The 18,483-nt window shown below is 43.0% G+C and overlaps 1 protein-coding gene across 2 annotated transcripts in view; it reads left to right on the top strand.

Annotated features, from left to right (window-relative positions):
• LOC138637469 (amine sulfotransferase-like) overlaps positions 1-17,628 on the top strand; it is a 177,833-nt gene extending 160,205 nt beyond the window's left edge. For both annotated transcript variants that reach the window (XM_069726182.1, XM_069726183.1), the window contains exons 6-7: positions 17,101-17,281; positions 17,385-17,628. In XM_069726182.1, the coding sequence (XP_069582283.1) occupies positions 17,101-17,281; positions 17,385-17,515 (312 nt within the window). In that variant the 3' untranslated portion in view covers positions 17,516-17,628. The remainder of the gene's footprint in view (positions 1-17,100; positions 17,282-17,384) is intronic.
• The last annotated feature ends 855 nt before the right edge of the window (positions 17,629-18,483 follow it).

Raw genomic sequence — 18,483 nt, 5'->3', positions numbered from 1 at the left:
CAATATGAGGAAGTGAAGTAGGAAACTATACTATCACATACATCAGTAAGCAATAAATAAATGTATATGTTATACATTGAGGTAGATTGGCTCACTCGGCTGCACACGGAGGTAGTCAATGGAACACTGTGCCTTAAAGGGAAGGTGCCACCAGTTTTCTTGTATTTTTTTTTTTGTGAAATTAAGCTTAAAATAGTAATTAAAATGTTTTTATGCAATGTTTGCACTGTTTGCAATCATTTCTATATGAAAAATATTATATATTTTTCTACAAATATACATATTTACCACTAGGGGGAGCATTTTCTGTTGCAATGTTACAGATAGGGTCAGTGCCGGTCTATTATCTCCTATGTCCAAGGGGTGCCGTAATCTGACACTGATAGTGCCCTGCTACTGCTGCAAAACCAAGATGTCAGCCCCCAGTGCATTCTTTAAACTCATATAACACATGAAATCTGTTTCACATGCATTTCAAACTTGCTTATAGCAGCATGTTATGCTACATTACAGTGATTTATTAATGATCTACAAACGCGGTACCTTCCCTTTAAGGATGAATTTGGTTTATTAGCACAGCATAAACCAAGGTTTTAAGCGCAAAAATAAACACGGCCCTTTGGGTAAAACAGCAAAGCAAAACGGTAGCACTTCGTGCAGTCCTTGCACTAGTGGAGGTCAGCCCATTCAAGATTAACAATGTCCTTGCACAAGCACTATGTGCACAAACAATCTCCTGGAGTCTTCCTCTCCAGGCCCTCAACAGCCCAGACTAACCCTGGAGTTTATCTCTTTAAAGACAGACCTTGTGACTGATCACATGATCCTGACATCACATAGGTCATGTAAGGGCACTACAGGTGGAGATACGTGGACCCCCCCTCCTGCTCTATGGAGGTCCACTAAAACCAGTCCATAATATACTGTAACTTTCAATAAACCGACCCAACACATAGTGTGCTGGAGGAAATGATTCTGGTTTTACATCACTGATGCCATCATGCGCAGTGACATGTATCTCCCCTTCATCACTTCACAAGTGACTCTGTCACATATTCTACCACCCCTGCCCAAAACACGGGGGGTTTGGCACTTTCGCTTGCTAAATAGGGGACTCCAGACTGGCCATCTGCGTTCCCATGCAACCTCCCTGGCCTGTGCTCCACATGGAAAGTAAAGTCCTGGAGTGCCAGAAACCCCGGCATTCCTCCCCTTCTTTTCCCTCAAACATATCAGCGGTGCATGATCAGATATTAGTCTGAACTTTCTGCCTAACAGGTATTATCTCAAGGTGTCGATTGCCCACTTAATGGCCAAACACTCTTTCTCCACGATGGCATAGTTCTTCTCACAGGATGAGAGTTTCCCACTCAGGTATAGGAATGGGTGTTCGTCGCTATTGATTACGTGGGATAGCACAGCTCCTAACCCAACCTCGGAGACATCCGACTGGAGTACAAACTTCTTTGTGAAGTCTGGTGCGACCAAGAATGGCTGTCAGCGCAGGACGAGCTTCAATTCCTGGAATGCCATCTCCGCTTCAGAGGACCATTTGACCATCGTTGACTTTGTGCCCTTGAGAAGATCAGTCAGGGGGCAGCTATTATGGAGAAGTTCGGGATAAATCGCTGATAATATCCCACAATCCCAAGGAACAATCTGACATGCTTTTTGGAGACTGGCTGTGGCCACTTCTAGATTGCCTCCACTTCTAGATTGTCCAAGTACTTTACCTCCTCTTTCCCAAGGGTGCACTTCTTTGGGTTTATGGTAAACCCTGCTTTCCTTAGTGCATCGAGTACCGCCTGGACCTTCTGCAGGTAACTTCCTGAATCTGGGCTGAAAATCACAATGTCGTCCAAATAAGCAGTGGCGTACTTCTTGTGAAAGCGTAGAATCCGGTCCATAGCCCTCTGGAAGGTGGCTGGGGCTCCTTGTAGTCCGAACAGCACCCGGGTATATTGAAAGCACCCATCAGGTGTAGAGAAGGCCATCTTCTCCTTGGCACTTGGAGACAGGAGAATTTACCAGTTCCCTCTTTGTTAGATCCAGGATGGTTATGTACCTGGCTGACCCTAGCCTCTCAATAAGCTCATCGACCTGGGGCATTGGATATGCATCAAACTTGGACATTTCACTGAGCTTCTTGTAATCGTTATGGAAGCGCCACTCTCCACTAGGCTTTGGCCCCAGGATAGTAGGGCTGGACCAGCTGCTCTTTGACTCCTCGATGACACCCAGGCTCAACATTCTCTTCACCTCCTGGGAGATCACCTCGCAATGAGCTTCAGGAATCCAATACAGCCTTTGGTTCACCCTCACATGTAGTTCAGTCAGGATCTCGTGCTCCACCACCTGTATACATCCTGGTAACTCCAAAAACAGGTCTTGTTTCCGCTTAAGCAGCTCACAAAACTGTTGTTTATGGGACGGTGACAATGTCTCTACCACTAGGACAACCATCACCTTGGCTTCAGGACTAGCCCCTAGGCACGGAGCTTCTACCGGATCCATCTTAATATGGTTTCAGCAGGTTATTGTGCTTATAGTTGACATCACTCAAGTTCTCATCCACCTCGTATGTCCCTTGTCACTTCCCCAGGAATTTGCACGGTGGGGATCAACACTAGCGCCCAGTCCCCAGGGCTAAATCATCTCAGCCTTGTGGAACAGTTGTAGACCCTCGCCTGAGCTTCTTGTGCTTGAAGGAGACTCTCCACAATTGGCATCATCCTTGTGATTCGGTCCTGCATTTGGGCCACATGCTTGATGATGCTCTGGAGGGGTGTAACTTCTGCTTCCCAAGTCTACTTTGCAACATCTAGAAGTCCCTGGGGGTGCCGTCTGTATAACAGCTTGAATGATGAGAACCCCATAGAGGCATGTGGGACTTCTCTGATTGAGAACAGTAGGTATGGTAGGAGGCAATCCCAATTTTGGCCATCCTTCTCCACGACTTTCTTCAGCATGGACTTCAAGGTCTTATTGAACCTCTCCACCAGGCCATCTGTCTGTGGATAGTACACCGACGTCCTAAGTTTGGTAATCTGGAGGACCTTGCACAACTCCCTCATTAGCTTGGACATAAACGGTGTCCCCTGGTCCTTCAGGATCTCCTTTGGCAGGCCCATCTGGGAGAAAATGCCAAGGATTGAAGTTTGAAAAGGACAATTTGCATATTCCAGGTGCCTTCTGGGAAAAGCCTTACGGCGCACAAATTTTTGCCTCTAGAACATTATTGCAAGAAAGCTTGGCTGATTGAGTAGATTATACAAGAAGGAAGACACACAACAAGTCAGCAGGATCTAGGAGCAACATGGCAGAAGTGACAACCTACAAGGTGAGCTGCCACATGTGCTGCATGTTCACAGATTAAACAGAAGAAGAATCCAACTTCACCTGCCAGAAGTGAAGACTACTGGTCCTTTTAGAAGAAAAGGTGCGGGGTCTGGAAGAAAGAATTGCAACTTTGAAACTCATCAAAGAAAATGAAGACTTCCTAGACAGAAGAGAAGAATCACTACTGGTCACAGAAGGTGAAGAAAGTGTCAGAGTACCTCCAAAAGCATACGAGTGGATTCATGTGACCAAAAGAAGCATGAAGACCATGGAGACATCACCAACCACACAACTGAGAAACCGATACCAAGGCTTTGTGGAGGACGAAGATGGCACACATAAGGTTGAGGCACTACCAGCAAGCGAAGAAAGAAAGGGCACACAGCAATCCCAGAAGTAGCAACAAAAAGTACAGCCAAGAAGTGAGTAAGAGTGGTAGTGGTGGGATGCTCACTACTGAGAGACACAGAAGCAGCCATCTGCAGACTGGACATAACCGCAAGAGAAGTATGCTGCCTCCCAGGTGCAAAGATCAATGATGTGACCGATAGGATACCAAAGTTCATCAGTTCCAAGGATGTCCACCCATTTCTTCTGATACATGTTGACACCAATGACATGGCAAGGAAGGACCTACTAACAATCTGCAAGAGTTGGGGAAGAAAGTAAGGGAACTGGATGCACAGGTAGTTTTTCCTTCCATCTTTCCAGTAGATGGGCATGGTAGCAGGAGATGGAACAAGATCCTTGATGCAAACAACTGGCTAAGACGATTGTGCAGTCAACAAGGATTCGGATTCTTGGACCATGGTGTGAATCACCTGTACGACGGACTCCTTGCCAGAGACGGACCACTCCTCAACAAACCGGGGAAATACACATTCGCCAGAAGACTCGCTACACTAATCAGGAGGGCATTAAACTAGATGAAGAGGGGATGGAAAAAAAAGCATTAGACTCGAACATGAATCCAGAAAATATACTGATTAAGGATATGAGGTGCAGCAAAGAAGAAACAAGACAAGATACTCGGAAGGGAGGTAAGAAAATTTCTAAAACAATCCACAGGGAGGAGATTGGAACAAAACAAAATCGTCTAAACTGCATGCTCACAAACGCCAGAAGCCTGACAATCAAGATGGAAGAACTAGAAGCAGAAATATCTACAGGTAACTATGACATAGTGGGAATAACCGAGACATGGTTAGATGAAAGCTGTGACTGGGCAGTTAACTTACAGAGTTACAGTCTGTTTAGAAAGGATTATAAAAATCGGAGAGGAGGAGGGGTTTGTCTTTATGTAAAGTCTAAAGTCCACTTTAAGGGAGGATATTAGCGAAGGAAATGATGATGTCGAGTCCATATAGGTCGACATACATGGAGGTAAAAATAGTAACAAAATTCTCATTGGAGTCTGTTACAAACCCCCAAATGTAACAGAAATCATGGAAAGTCTACTACTAAGGTAGATAGATGAAGCTTCTACCAATAATGAAGTCCTTGTTATGGGGGACTTTAACTACCTGGATATTAACTGGGAAACAGACACATGCGAAACCCATAAAGGCAACAGGTTTCTGCTAATAACCAAAATTATCTTTCACAATTGGTGCACAATCCAACCTAATATGGTTGACTGGGACAATGTCCTCAGAAATAAAAAATACAGATAATAAATTGGAAAAGTTTAAGAACGTCCTAAATAGGCACTGTAAGCAGTTTATACCTTGTGGGAATAAAAGAACAAGAAATAGGAAAAACAAAATGTGGCTAAACAAAGAAGAGGGGCAATTAACAGTAAAAAAGAAAGCATTTAAACTACTAAAGCAGGATGGCACTGTTGAAGCTCGAAAAAACTATAGGGAGAAAATACTTTATCTAAAAAACTAATTTTGAATTTGGCGGGACCGGTTTTCGGTCATATGGGCGGAGTTTTCAGGTGTTTGATTCACCCTTTCCTTACCCGCTGGCTGCATGCTGGCCACAATATTGGATTGAAGGTCATTCTCTGTCCTCCGTAGTACACGCCTGCGCAAGGCACTGGGGAGATGGCTGTCATTACATCTTCAATAAATGCACAAGTTTATGTTGATATTTTGGACACTTTTCTTAACCCTTCAATTGAAAGCATGGTTGGGGATGATGAAATAATTTTTCAAGATGATAATGCATCCTGCAAAAACTGTGAAAACATTCCTTGAAAAAAGACACATGAGGTCAATGTCATGGCCTGCAAATAGTCCGGATCTCAATCCAATTGAAAATCGTTGGTGGAAGTTGAAGAAAATGGTCCATGACAAGGCTCCAACCTGTAAAGCTGATCTGGCAACAGCAATCATAGAAAGTTGGAGCCAGATTGATGAAGAATACCGTTTGACACTCATTAAGTCCATGCCTCAGAGACTGCAAGCTGTAATAAAAGACAGAGGTGGTGAAACAAAATACTAGTGATGTTTTGGAGTGGTTTTTTTTGTTTGTCTGTTTTTCATGATTATAATTTTTTCCTCAGAATTGAGTGATTCCATAATTTTCCCCCTATGCTTGATTAAAAAAAGTAACCATTACTGACTACTACATTTTTGTTCTTGATTTCTTTTAGTGTTTCTTAAAGCCAGAAAGTTGCCATTTGAAATGACTTTAGTTTTGTGCCATGTCGATGATCTGCTTTTTTTTCTACAAAATTAAACGACTGAATGAACATCCTTCAAGGCCAGTGATTCCATAATTTTTGCCAAGGGTTGTATAGTTGAAGAACAGTTTGGGATTAGTTTTACTCTCCTTAGCAATGTGCTTCTCTGTTTCCTTTTTGGCAGCTTTAAAGGGAACCTGTCACCTGAATTTGGCGGGATCGGTTTTCAAGGCCGGTGATTCCATAATTCTTGCCAGGGGTTGTATCAATATTAAAAGAATTATAAGTGAAAGTGTAGGCCCCTTAAAAAATTGTGAGGAAAGAATGGTTGTAGATGACGAGGAAAAAGCTAATACGGTATATTAAACACCTTCCTCTCCACGTATTCACGGTGGAAAATGAAATGCTAGGTGAAATGTCGAGAGACAAAGAAAACCCTATATTAACGGTCACCAATCTAACCCAAGAAGAGGTGTGAAACTGGCTAAATAAGATTTAAATACATAAATCTCCGGGTCCTGATGGCATACACCCAGGAGTACTAAGAGAATTAAGTAATGTAATTGACAAGCCATTATTTCTTATATTTAGGGACTCTATAGCGACGGGGTCTGTTCCACAGGACTGGCGCATAGCAAATGTGGTACTAATATTCAAAAAGGGCTCTAAAAGTGAGGGATGTAATTCTGGATTATGTCAATGAGAATAACTGTTTAAGGCTGGTTTCACACTTGCGTTTCAAAACGCATGCGTTTATTAAAAAAAACGCATGGTGAAAAAACGCATGTAAACGCGTGCAAAAGCTGCATTTTTTTTGACACATGCGTTTTTGCATGTGGTGAAAAAAACGCAGCGTTTTGACGCGTTTACATGCGTTTTTTCATGCGTTTGCGTTTTTTAAACGCATGCTGAGAAATGTGTGACAGCTGGCAATCATCAAAATAAAGTAAAAAAACCACTATAAACAGAAATAGTTAGGGTTAGGGTTAGGGTTAGCGGTAGGGTTAGGGGTAGGGATCATAACCCTAACCCTAAAGGGAACCTAACCCTAACCCTACCCCTAACCCTAACCCTAAAGGGATCCTAACCCTAACCCTAACCCTAAAGGGATTAGGGTTAGGGTTAGGATCCCTTTAGGGTTAGGGGTAGGGTTAGGGTTAGGGTTAGGATCCCTTTAGGGTTAGGGGTAGGGTTAGGGTTAGAGATAGGGTTAGGATCCCTTTAGGGTTAGGGTTAGGATCCCTTTAGGGTTAGGGTTAGGATCCCTTTAGGGTTAGGGTTAGGATCCCTTTATCAACTTTATGGTGAGGGGTGGCATATCAGTGTGTTTTCTGTTTTTTTTAATAATGCGTTTCCATTGACTCCAATGTATTTTTTGACACAAAAAAACGCATGAAAACGCATGCGTTTTTATGTGTCAAAAAAACGCCTCTCAAAAATACTACAAGTTGCATTTCTGAAAAAGAACGCATGCAGCAAAAAAACGCATGCATTTCAAAACGCGACCAAACGCGTACAACAAAAAACGCATGCGTTTACAATGTTAAATATAGGGAAAAAAACGCATGCGTTTTTTTGTGCAAATAACGCTGCAGACAAAAACGCAAGTGTGAAACCACCCAAACTCCATATCAGCATGGTTTTATGAGGAATCGCTCCTGTCAAACCAATCTAATCAGTTGTTATGAAGAGGTAAGCTATACACTGGACCAAAGTGAGTCATTGGACTTGGTATATCTTGATTTTTCCAAAGTGTTGGATACCGTGCCACACAAGAGGTTGGTACACAAAATGAGAATGCTGGGTCCGGGGGAAAATGTGTGTAAATTGGTAAGTAACTGGCTTAGTGATAGAAGGCAGAGGGTGGTTATAAATGATATATTCTCTAACTGGGTTGCTATGACCAGTGCAGTACAGCAGAGATCGGTGTTGGGACTTATTCTCTTCAATATAGGTCCCATCAAGAGAATGCCAAGAGTGTGCAAAGTAGTCATTAAATCAAATGGTTAGGGTTAGGGTTAGGATCCCTTTAGGGTTAGGGGTAGGGTTAGGGTTAGAGATAGGGTTAGGATCCCTTTAGGGTTAGGGTTAGGATCCCTTTAGGGTTAGGGTTAGGATCCCTTTAGGGTTAGGGTTAGGATCCCTTTATCAACTTTATGGTGAGGGGTGGCATATCAGTGTGTTTTCTGTTTTTTTTAATAATGCGTTTCCATTGACTCCAATGTATTTTTTGACACAAAAAAACGCATGAAAACGCATGCGTTTTTATGTGTCAAAAAAACGCCTCTCAAAAATACTACAAGTTGCATTTCTGAAAAAGAACGCATGCAGCAAAAAAACGCATGCATTTCAAAACGCGACCAAACGCGTACAACAAAAAACGCATGCGTTTACAATGTTAAATATAGGGAAAAAAACGCATGCTTTTTTTGTGCAAATAACGCTGCAGACAAAAACGCAAGTGTGAAACCACCCAAATTCCATATCAGCATGGTTTTATGAGGAATCGCTCCTGTCAAACCAATCTAATCAGTTGTTATGAAGAGGTAAGCTATACACTGGACCAAAGTGAGTCATTGGACTTGGTATATCTTGATTTTTCCAAAGTGTTGGATACCGTGCCACACAAGAGGTTGGTACACAAAATGAGAATGCTGGGTCCGGGGGAAAATGTGTGTAAATTGGTAAGTAACTGGCTTAGTGATAGAAGGCAGAGGGTGGTTATAAATGATATATTCTCTAACTGGGTTGCTATGACCAGTGCAGTACAGCAGAGATCGGTGTTGGGACCTATTCTCTTCAATATAGGTCCCATCAAGAGAATGCCAAGAGTGTGCAAAGTAGTCATTAAATCAAAAGGTGGCTACTTTGAAAAACTTAGAATATAAGACATATTTTCAGTTGCTTCACACTTTTTTGTTAAGTATATAATTCCACATGTGTTATGTCAAAGTTTTGATGCCTTCAGAGTGAATTTACAATTTTCATAATCATGAAAATACAGAAAAATATTTAAATGAGAAGGTGTCCAAACTTTTGGTCTGTACTGTATTTATTAATGATCTGGTAGAAGGTTTACACAGTAAAATATCGATATTTGCAGATGATACAAAACTAGGTAAAGCAGTCAATACAAGAGAAGATAGTATTCTGCTACAGATGGATCTGAATAAGTTGGAAACTTGGGCCGAAAGGTGGCAGATGCGGTTTAACAATGATAAATGTAAGGTTATACACATGGGAAGAAGGAATCAATATCACCATTACACACTGAACGGGAAACCACTGGGTAAATCTGACAGGGAGAAGGACTTGGGGATCCTAGTTAATCATACACTTACCTGGAGCAGCCAGTGTCAGACAGTGGCTGCCAAGGCAAACAGGACTATGGGGTGCATTAAAAGAGGTCTGGATACACATGATGAGAGCATTATACAGCCTCTGTACAAATCCCTGTTTAGACCACACATGGAGTACTGTGTACAGTTTTGGGCAACGGTGCTCAGGAAGGATACCCAGAGAGATTAGCAAAATTAGGATTATTCAGTCTAGAAAAAAGATGACTGAGGGGCAATCAAATACCCATGTATAAGTATACAAGGGGACAACACAAATATCTCTCCGAGGATCTGTTTATACCAAAGAATGTGATGGTCACAAGGGGGCATTCTCTGTGTCTGGAGGAAAGAAGGTTTTTCCACCAACATAGAAGAGGATTATTTACTGTTAGGGCAATGAGAATTTGGAATTCCTTGCCTGAGGAGGTGGTGATGGTGAACTCAGTCGATGGGTTCAAGAGAGGCCTGGATGTCTTCCTGGAGCGTAACAATATTGTATCTTACAGTTATTATGTTCTTTAGAAGGACATAGATCTGGGGACTCATTCTGATGGAATATAGGCTGAACTGGATGGACAAATGTCTTTTTTTGGCCTTGCTAACCATGTAACTATGTTACTATGTAAAATATGGACTAGCTCTCATGTTATAGTCAGGGCGAAGGAGTTTCTCATGGGTACCGCTTCCAATTACTGCGTAACATAGTCCATTAACACAAGAATCTATTGATGACTCCTGATGGACTTAACTAAGTGCCAGACTAGGTCCATGGCAATCCGGTCGAATGAGACTTTGATTACTGGTAATGGAACAAAGGGACTACGGAAGTGGGATACAGGGGCCATTAGCTGACAGGTAGGGCAGGAGTGGCAGAAATTAACAATGTCCCTGTGACACCCAAGTCAGTTAAAGCTCTGAAGGACTCGTTCTTGGGTATTATCTACAACTAGGTGCCCCCAAGACATGAGAATGGGCCAGATCTAGTACCCTACATCTATAGGGTCCTGAGACTAATAACTGATCTGATACTTTGCTTTTCTGTTTTGTGACCCTCTATAGCAACTCCCCGTTGACCGCAAAGTATGGGAATCTTTTGTAGGCCCTCGGCTCTTGGGCAACCCCATTTATCACAGTCACATTTTCCTGTACATTTCTCAAAGTCAAGTCCTGCATTTGGGCAGTCCCAAAATTCCTGCCAGAAACCTCCAGTTCAGAAATTTCAGTCTCACTGGTGTCATCTCATCTTCATCACCAGCCAGGACACAAAAGGAGAACTCATCCTTCTCTGACTGTGATGGGGTTTTGACAGGGTTGGGCTGGCTTCTGTCTGTGTCCATTGATACCTCCGCCTTTCACCACAAGTCCCAGAAAAGGTCGATGTCCTTCCCGATCATCACAAGGTGCAGCAAACCTTTTACCACCCCAACCTCATGGGACTCCATACCCCAGCTTGTTTTAACTGACACTCTGGTGACATGATAGTCATTGGCGTCCCCGTGGATGCAGCATGCACCCAAGTGTTTCCCAGAGATCAACCGAAGGGGAAGTGTGGCCCTTACCAGGGTCACCAAACTCCCTGAGTCTTAGGCTATGTGCACACGTTCAGGAAAGTGAGCGGAATTTTCCTGAGCAAATCCAGACTCTTTTCGCAGGAAACCCACGCGCATTTTTTTTCACGTTTTTATTTCATTTTTTTTATTTCATTTTTTGCACATTTGCTTTTTCCGGAGGTTCCCAATACAATAATATTGCTGCAAATCCGCAGATTTTCCGCAAAATTAATGAACATGCTGCGTTTTTTCCGCGGAAAAAAATGCATTATGGGCACAAAAATTAAAAGTCCTGTCACCAGCACCCCATTTATTGACCCATGACATGCATGCGGCTCCTCACCGGGCCAATAGTCCACATTGTAGGCAGGGTAGGCATAGTAGGAGTATCCTCCCTAGGCTGCAGTCCATATCTTCGGAAGACAAGGGACAACGGGCAGCTATATGTCCAGGACTGCAACGTACCCAGCAAAGCAAGTCTTTACCCGTTGCCTTTGACAACCCCTCAGTGACCCCTTAGGATTTACAACTCCCCCAGTGGTGGCTTTACCCACTGGCTTTCTTAGGCTGGTTTCACATTTGCCTTTTTTGCCGCTGCATTTGTAACGCATATAAACGCATGCGTCGTGTTTTCCTATATTTAACATTAAAAACGCATGCGGGTTTTTTGGTACGCGTTTTGCCGTGTTTGACGATGCATGCAACGTTTCGATGCTTGTGTCTTGGCGCGGAAATGCAACATGTAGTAATTTCTAGAGGTGTTTTTTTGCTGCAAAAAAACGCATGCATTCGATTGCATCAAAAAAAGTATTGCTGTCTATGTAAACGCATGCGTTTTTTAACACATGCATTTAGTTGCGTTTTTGAACGCATGCGTTTCCATAGAGAAAAACAAGTCTAGACATTGATAAGCCACCCCCCCACCATCAAGTTGATAAAGGTATCCACCCCTAACCCTAGCCCTAACCCTAAGCCAAAAGGGATCCAAACCCTAGCCCTAACCCTAACCCCAAAGGGATCCAAACCCTAACCCTAGCCCTAGCCCTAACCCTAACCCCAAAGGGATCCAAACCCTAAACCTAGCCCTAACCCTAACCCTAGCCCTAACCCTAATGGGAAAATGGAAATAAATACATTTTTAAAATTTTTCCCTAACTAAGGAGTTGATGAAGGAGGTTTGATTTCTATTTATAAGGGGTTTTCTAGTGGATTTTTATGATTTGCAGCTGTCACACACTGAAAGACGCTTTTTATTCCAAAAAATATTTTTTGCGTTACCACATTTTGAGAGCTACAATTTTTCCATATTTTGTTCCACAGAGTCATGTGAGGTTTTGTTTTTTGCGGGACGAGTTGACATTTTTATTGGTAACATTTTAGGGGACAGGACATTTTGCTTTTTATTCCGATTTTTGTGAAGCAGAATGAACAAAAACCAGCTTGTGAAATTTGTCATCATGCATATCAAAAGCGCAAACGCAGGAAAAAACGCATGTAAACGCGTACAAACACGTATTTTTTTTAACCGCATGCGACAACGCATGCGTCTAAAAAACGCAGCGTTTGTACGCCTTTACATGCGTTTTTTTCACCACTTGCGGATGCGTTTAAAACGCTGCGGATTTAAATGCAAATGTGAAACCAGCCTTAGGGACCTCTCAACTACCTGAAACTGTTCCACTATACAAACCAGTTTGTCTGCAATTTTGGGACCTACCGGAGCAACCCAGGTCTGCACCTGCCTGGGAAGGGAGTGCATGAATCTGTCCATGACAACCTTCTGTGCTGAAGTAGAGGATTCCGGCTGCAACCATTTTTGCACCAGATGCAGTTGGGCAAACATTTGGGACTGAGGCAGTTTGTCCCCATAGTACGTCCAGTGGTGAATCCATTGTGCTCTGACCGACATAGTCACTCCTGCATGTGCCAACATTTCAGCATTTAATGTGGCACACTCTTGCGCATTCTATAATGCCAAATCACAACAGACCTTCTGGGGTCACCAGTCAAATAGGGGGACAGCACCTCCGCCCACGGCCCTAGCAGCAGCTTTTCATGCTCTGCTACCCGCATGAACACAGTCAAAAATGCCTCCACATCATCACCTGGGTTCATATTTTGCATGGTTAGTCTTACTGTGTTCCAGACGTACGTGTCGTCACCTTGACTTGAGGGAGGGGCTGCTGGCCTTCCACGAATCGTAAGCAAATCAGTCAGCAACTGTGCTGCTGCATCTGTTGTATAAGCAGCTTGCTTGTCTATTGTTGCACCATCTGTTGCTGCTGTAATTGCTGTTGATGTAGCTGCTGTTGCTGCTGTGCTTGTAGCTGATGTTTGAGCAGGTCTTCATCTTCCCTGACATTGTCCGCTGACTTGTGGCCATCACACATGTTCACTGGAAACGCTGCCAGCATTCTTCACCACCTGTTGTAGATCAGCTCACTTGGGTGTACACGGAGGTAGTCAGTAGAACACTGCGCTTTTAAGGATGCACTTGTTTTATTAGCACAGCATAAACCAAGGTTTTAAGCACAAAAACAAACACGGCCCTTTGGGCAAAACAGCTAAACAAAATGGTAGCACTTCGTGCAGCTCTTGCACTAGAGGACTTGTGGTATATTCCTGAAGAAGGAGTCATATGCATCTGAAACACGTGGAATAAACCACTGTTCAATTATACATTTGTCTGTTTTTGGATGAGCTGGCAGCACGGATCATAATCCACAAATCCTCCTATTCAGCGATTTAGCTACGGTTGCATGTCGACCGGTGGATCTGCGGCAGCAGGCACTATATGCATATGAATCTTACATCAGATGAGCTGTTACATTACTGGTGAACCTTCTTTTAAATTGTGAAATAAGACACTATATGCGTTTTTTTTTTTCCTACAAGGTATATTACTAAGCATTTATTAAACATTGTAACGAATGGAAATGGAGGCACAGATGTAGAAGTTCACATTCGTATTTATTAAGGTTTGATGTGGAACCCTAGACCACAGTCCGGGGGGCTCCGAAGGGGGCATTACTGCGTGAGCCCCAGACACCCGTAGTAAGTCCCCTCAAATAGGGACAGAATGGAATGCCTGGAGGACACGGGTGCTACCTTCAGTTAGACCCCATACTCGTGGCGGCTGTCCCAGCGGAACAGATGGATCAGCAAGGTTAGCGGGTATTGCAGAATTGACTGGAGGATACCGGGTGTAGAAGCTGGTGCCGGTGGTACTGGCGTGGTCCGGAAGTGAGGCTGGCGGACTGGCAGGACTAGACGGCTCCAGTGTAGATACTGCGGATGCAGTCCATATTAGCAGGGTAACTGATAGCAGAAGATCTGTGGAAACAGACAGAATAAGCAGAGTTTCTTGCAGATACTTCAGAAACAGAAGCGCAGAATAACAGGAACTGGAAGTTAGCAACAGTAGATACTTGTTGCTCCGGCGCCCTCCCTATGGTGGAAGGGCAAGAAATAATAGACAAACACACGCTATTGGTTAGAGGCAACATTTGTAAAATGCACACTGTCTCTTTAAGAGACCGGGAGCGAACGTGCGTGTGACCTAAGAACCCTGCCAGGGAACCTGCTGGCCACACGCCAGGAAGCAGGAGAGGAAGGAGGGGTGGGGGCTGCGTCCATACAGCATGAAGCCAGCACAGAGTGAGGGTACCGTCACACAGTGCAATTTTCATCGCTACGACGGTACGATCCGTGACGCTCCAGCGTCGTAACAATATCGCTCCAGCGTCGTAGACTGCTGTCACACTTTGCAATCTACGACGCTGGAGCGATAATTTCATGACGTATGTGCGATGTAGAAGCCGTTGGTTACTATGCGCACATCGTATACGATATATGTTACACCATGCAATCATGCCGCCACAGCGGGACACTAGACGACGAAAGAAAGTTTCAAACGATCTGCTATGACGTACGATTCTCAGCGGGGTCCCTGATCGCAGGAGCGTGTCAGACACTGCGATCTCGTAACTATATCGCTCGAACGTCACGAATCGTGCCGTCGTAGCGATCAAAATTGCACTGTGTGACGGTACCCTGAGAGTCCTGATGGAGACCCCCTGGAGGTACAGTAAACAGATCGGGTGTAACAAACATACACTTTCACATACAATTAGTCAGTGGAAATCCTCTGTGTCAGCAAGCCTAAATGGCAACATTTCCATGGCAAGCAGCCTGGAAATGTGGCTGTTTAGTGATTGGGCATGTGGGTGGGTGGTTTGAATCATTTTTTTTCATTCCAAGGCCTGTGGTGACATCTGTGCCAGTGTCATGAACAGGGGATTGGGAAGCACCTAGCACAGGGGAAGAGGCAGTGATGTAATCTGCTGGCATCAACTGTGGACCTGGACTTTCAGCCCACTGAGTCTGGTGCTTCGATGACATGTGCCTGATCATGATAGTGGTGGTTAGGCTTTTAGTGCTCAGGCCCCTGCTGATCTTGAAATTCAGGAGTGTTGGAGCGCTCTGAAACAGTTGCCCACCTTCTCCCTCTGGTCACCCCACTACCTAATCATATGTGTTTCAGTGCTGCCACTCCCTCCCCCTCAATGCTGCTAGCCTTGCTCTGCATGCCAGCTTCCTAGGTTGGTCCGTGACTTCATTATCCACCACAGAGTCTCCTACTTCCGCAACCTGGCCCTCGGAGTGTCCTAATGTGAGTTCACTAGTCTCCTGGGACTTAATATAGTGGGAGGAAGGAAGATCCAGGTGAGGATTAAGTGATCCAGACTTTTGGCTAGTGAGACTGGACCGTGTAGAAGACTGGGTGGTGCTGCCAAGCATGCTGGAAGCATTATCTGCTATCCAACCGACCACCCATATGGACTGCTCTGGCTTCAGAAGTGTTTACCTTGCCTCCATGCAACATGGGACAGGAACCCATGTGTCGTGGATGGGCATGTTTCTTGTACTCCAGCAACAGGTGTAGTCGTACCTGCTCCACTTCCTCAGCGTCTGAGTGCACCATTATCAGCACTTACACTTCACCGTCCCTTACCGCACACCTTACACATTTTCTAATTGCTGGGTTTCTTGAAAGCAAGTTCATTTTTAATAAAAAAATAAATAAAAATTGGTCACCTGCAGCAGTCATAGTGTTTTTGGAAGTGTAATAGCACTGTAATGTAACACAAAGCACAAAAAGAAAAATGTTTCAACGCTTTTTTGGAATGTTATATACTGCTGAAATTTAACAGAAAACACGTAATACTCTATGGATCTTTAATTGAATCCAGAAAAAAATTCAACACTTTTTTTAAATGTTATATACCACTGAAATTTAACCGAAAACACCTAATACTCTATGGATGACTAATTGAATCCACAAACATTTTTGAACTCTTTTTTGGAATGTTATAACCACTGCATTTTAACACATTTTAACACAAAGCACGTAATACTCTATGGATGATTATATAGTCAATTTTTTTCACCCCCAAAAAGATAATGTAATCATGTGCAGCAAATATATATTTAGCAGCAGACAGCAAAGCTCTAAGCCCTGCTTAGAGGCTGTATTTGTATTATTCTACACTCCTTGCTCTTACAACTGTCTCTAGGCTAAATGCAGAATGTATCTAATACAAACAGCAAAGCACAAGATTAGCCCATAGAAGGACTGTCAGTATGATGTTTCAGCATCAGGTCCGGAATCAACACTGGAAGACTCTGATTCGTTCAACTGTGCACACACAGGCATGGAAAACCACTCTCTCCCTCCAATAAGAAATGTCCCTGAGTTGTGCAATGGTATCAGTGTGCCATACATGGCGGCGTCTGTCTTTTAATAACCCCTGATGATTTAATACAGCCAGCCAATCACAGTAATGCCACTACCAAGATGGCTACCGCATTACAGTGACTGACAGGCAATCTCTGAATGTTTATTGCTGTGTAACAGGCACAAAAATGCAGGACGGGATTCAAGCTTCAAATTCGAGCATCGACTAATGCTTGCTGTATACCGAGCATATCTGAGCTCCCAGACACATGCGCCAGTGCTCTTTGGCTTTTTCTTGCACATGCGCACTGCAATACTTTGCTCTGCCCTTGACAGGGCAGAGAGAAGTACGCTTATGCAGGAGGGGATTGTGACTTGCTGCTTGCACCTTATTGCTGTAAACTGGCAAAATGTTACCAAAATGTTATTGATGACATACATATAGAACCAGATTACTTGATGGCTTAATATTAATATTAAAATATTGGGGGGTTGTGTCTGTTTTAGGACCTTCGGTGTGCTGTGCTGAAAATCTGCAAATATGTTGGCATAAACCTTGATGATGAAGCAGTAGACATCGTGGTGGAAAAAGCATCTTTTAAGAACATGATACAGGATCCTCTTTCTAATTATACATTTCTTTCAAATGAACTATTAGACAAGAATAAAGGAAGTTTTCTACGTAAAGGTAAAGTACAAGTAAAGGGGTTATCGGAGTTGAAAAAAGAAGCAACAAATGTATATAAAGTCCATAAAGATAGTGGCTCAGAGTTTTCTCTTCTTTTCACCAGGGATTGTTGGTGACTGGAAAACTATAATGACGGTGGCACAGAGTGAGATGTTTGACAAAGTGTACAAAGAGAAGATGGGAGATCTGCCAATAAAGATTATGCGGGAGATCAATGAAGAAACTGCATCCTAGAGTTCTGTAACTTTCACAAAAGCATTCGAGTGAATTTCCAACGTTTTGTGTTTTAGTCTAAATTGGTCCAAACATTCCTGCTAAATAATTTATAAAGAGAACCTTTCATTACATTTTTTTGTTTAAAGCTGGTTACATCCTGAGATAAGGGCTGAAGCGCTGAGTGACAGTTTTGTTTTCTGTTTTGTACAGTCCACTTGTTCCCGAGATATGAGCTTATGAAGTTTTATATGTAAATTTTCCCTTAAATCCCATGGTTAGTAACATATTCTTCTTAGAGGATATGTACTATTTCCATCTCTGTGATGATGGCCAATCAAAAGTGATGGAAAATGCAGAATATGCCCCCAGATAGCAGCAGCAAGAGAAGCTTGTCTTGGTACACATCACTAAAACAACATACAGTGGGAAAAATGGCCCTGGCAACCTACAGTGGAGAAAATAAAAAAAATACAAAATTAAATTTATAATTATTATTAAATAATATCTTTATACAGGGCTGCAAGTGAAACAGTTCCCAAACTATATATATATATATATATATATATATATATATATATATATATGCAAATATAATACAGTGGGGGAAAATAAGTATTTGATACACTGACAATTTTGCAAATTTTCCCACCTACAAAGAATGGAGAGGTCTGTAATTTTTATCGTAGGTAAACACTTCAACAGTGAGAGACTGAATCTTAAAAAAAAAAATCACATTTTATGTTTTTTTTTTTTTATTTCATAATTAACATAACACTACTTATTTGACCCAGGGAGACACAGAAAGGAAATCTATCTATCAGTATATACCGTATATACTTGTGTATAAGCCAAGTTTTTCAGCACATTTTTTTGTGTTGAAATGCCCCCCTCGGCTTATACATGAGTCATTGTCCCAGAAAGATGGCGGGGGAGGGGGAGCGGAGGAGCAGCGGGTCACAGAGGCAGGAGTGGGTGGCTGAGGCTAA

This window comes from Ranitomeya imitator, chromosome 5 (assembly GCF_032444005.1).
Source record: "Ranitomeya imitator isolate aRanImi1 chromosome 5, aRanImi1.pri, whole genome shotgun sequence".
In the NCBI taxonomy this organism is placed as follows: Eukaryota; Metazoa; Chordata; class Amphibia; order Anura; family Dendrobatidae; genus Ranitomeya; species Ranitomeya imitator.
This window is presented reverse-complemented; position numbering and strand designations above follow the sequence as displayed.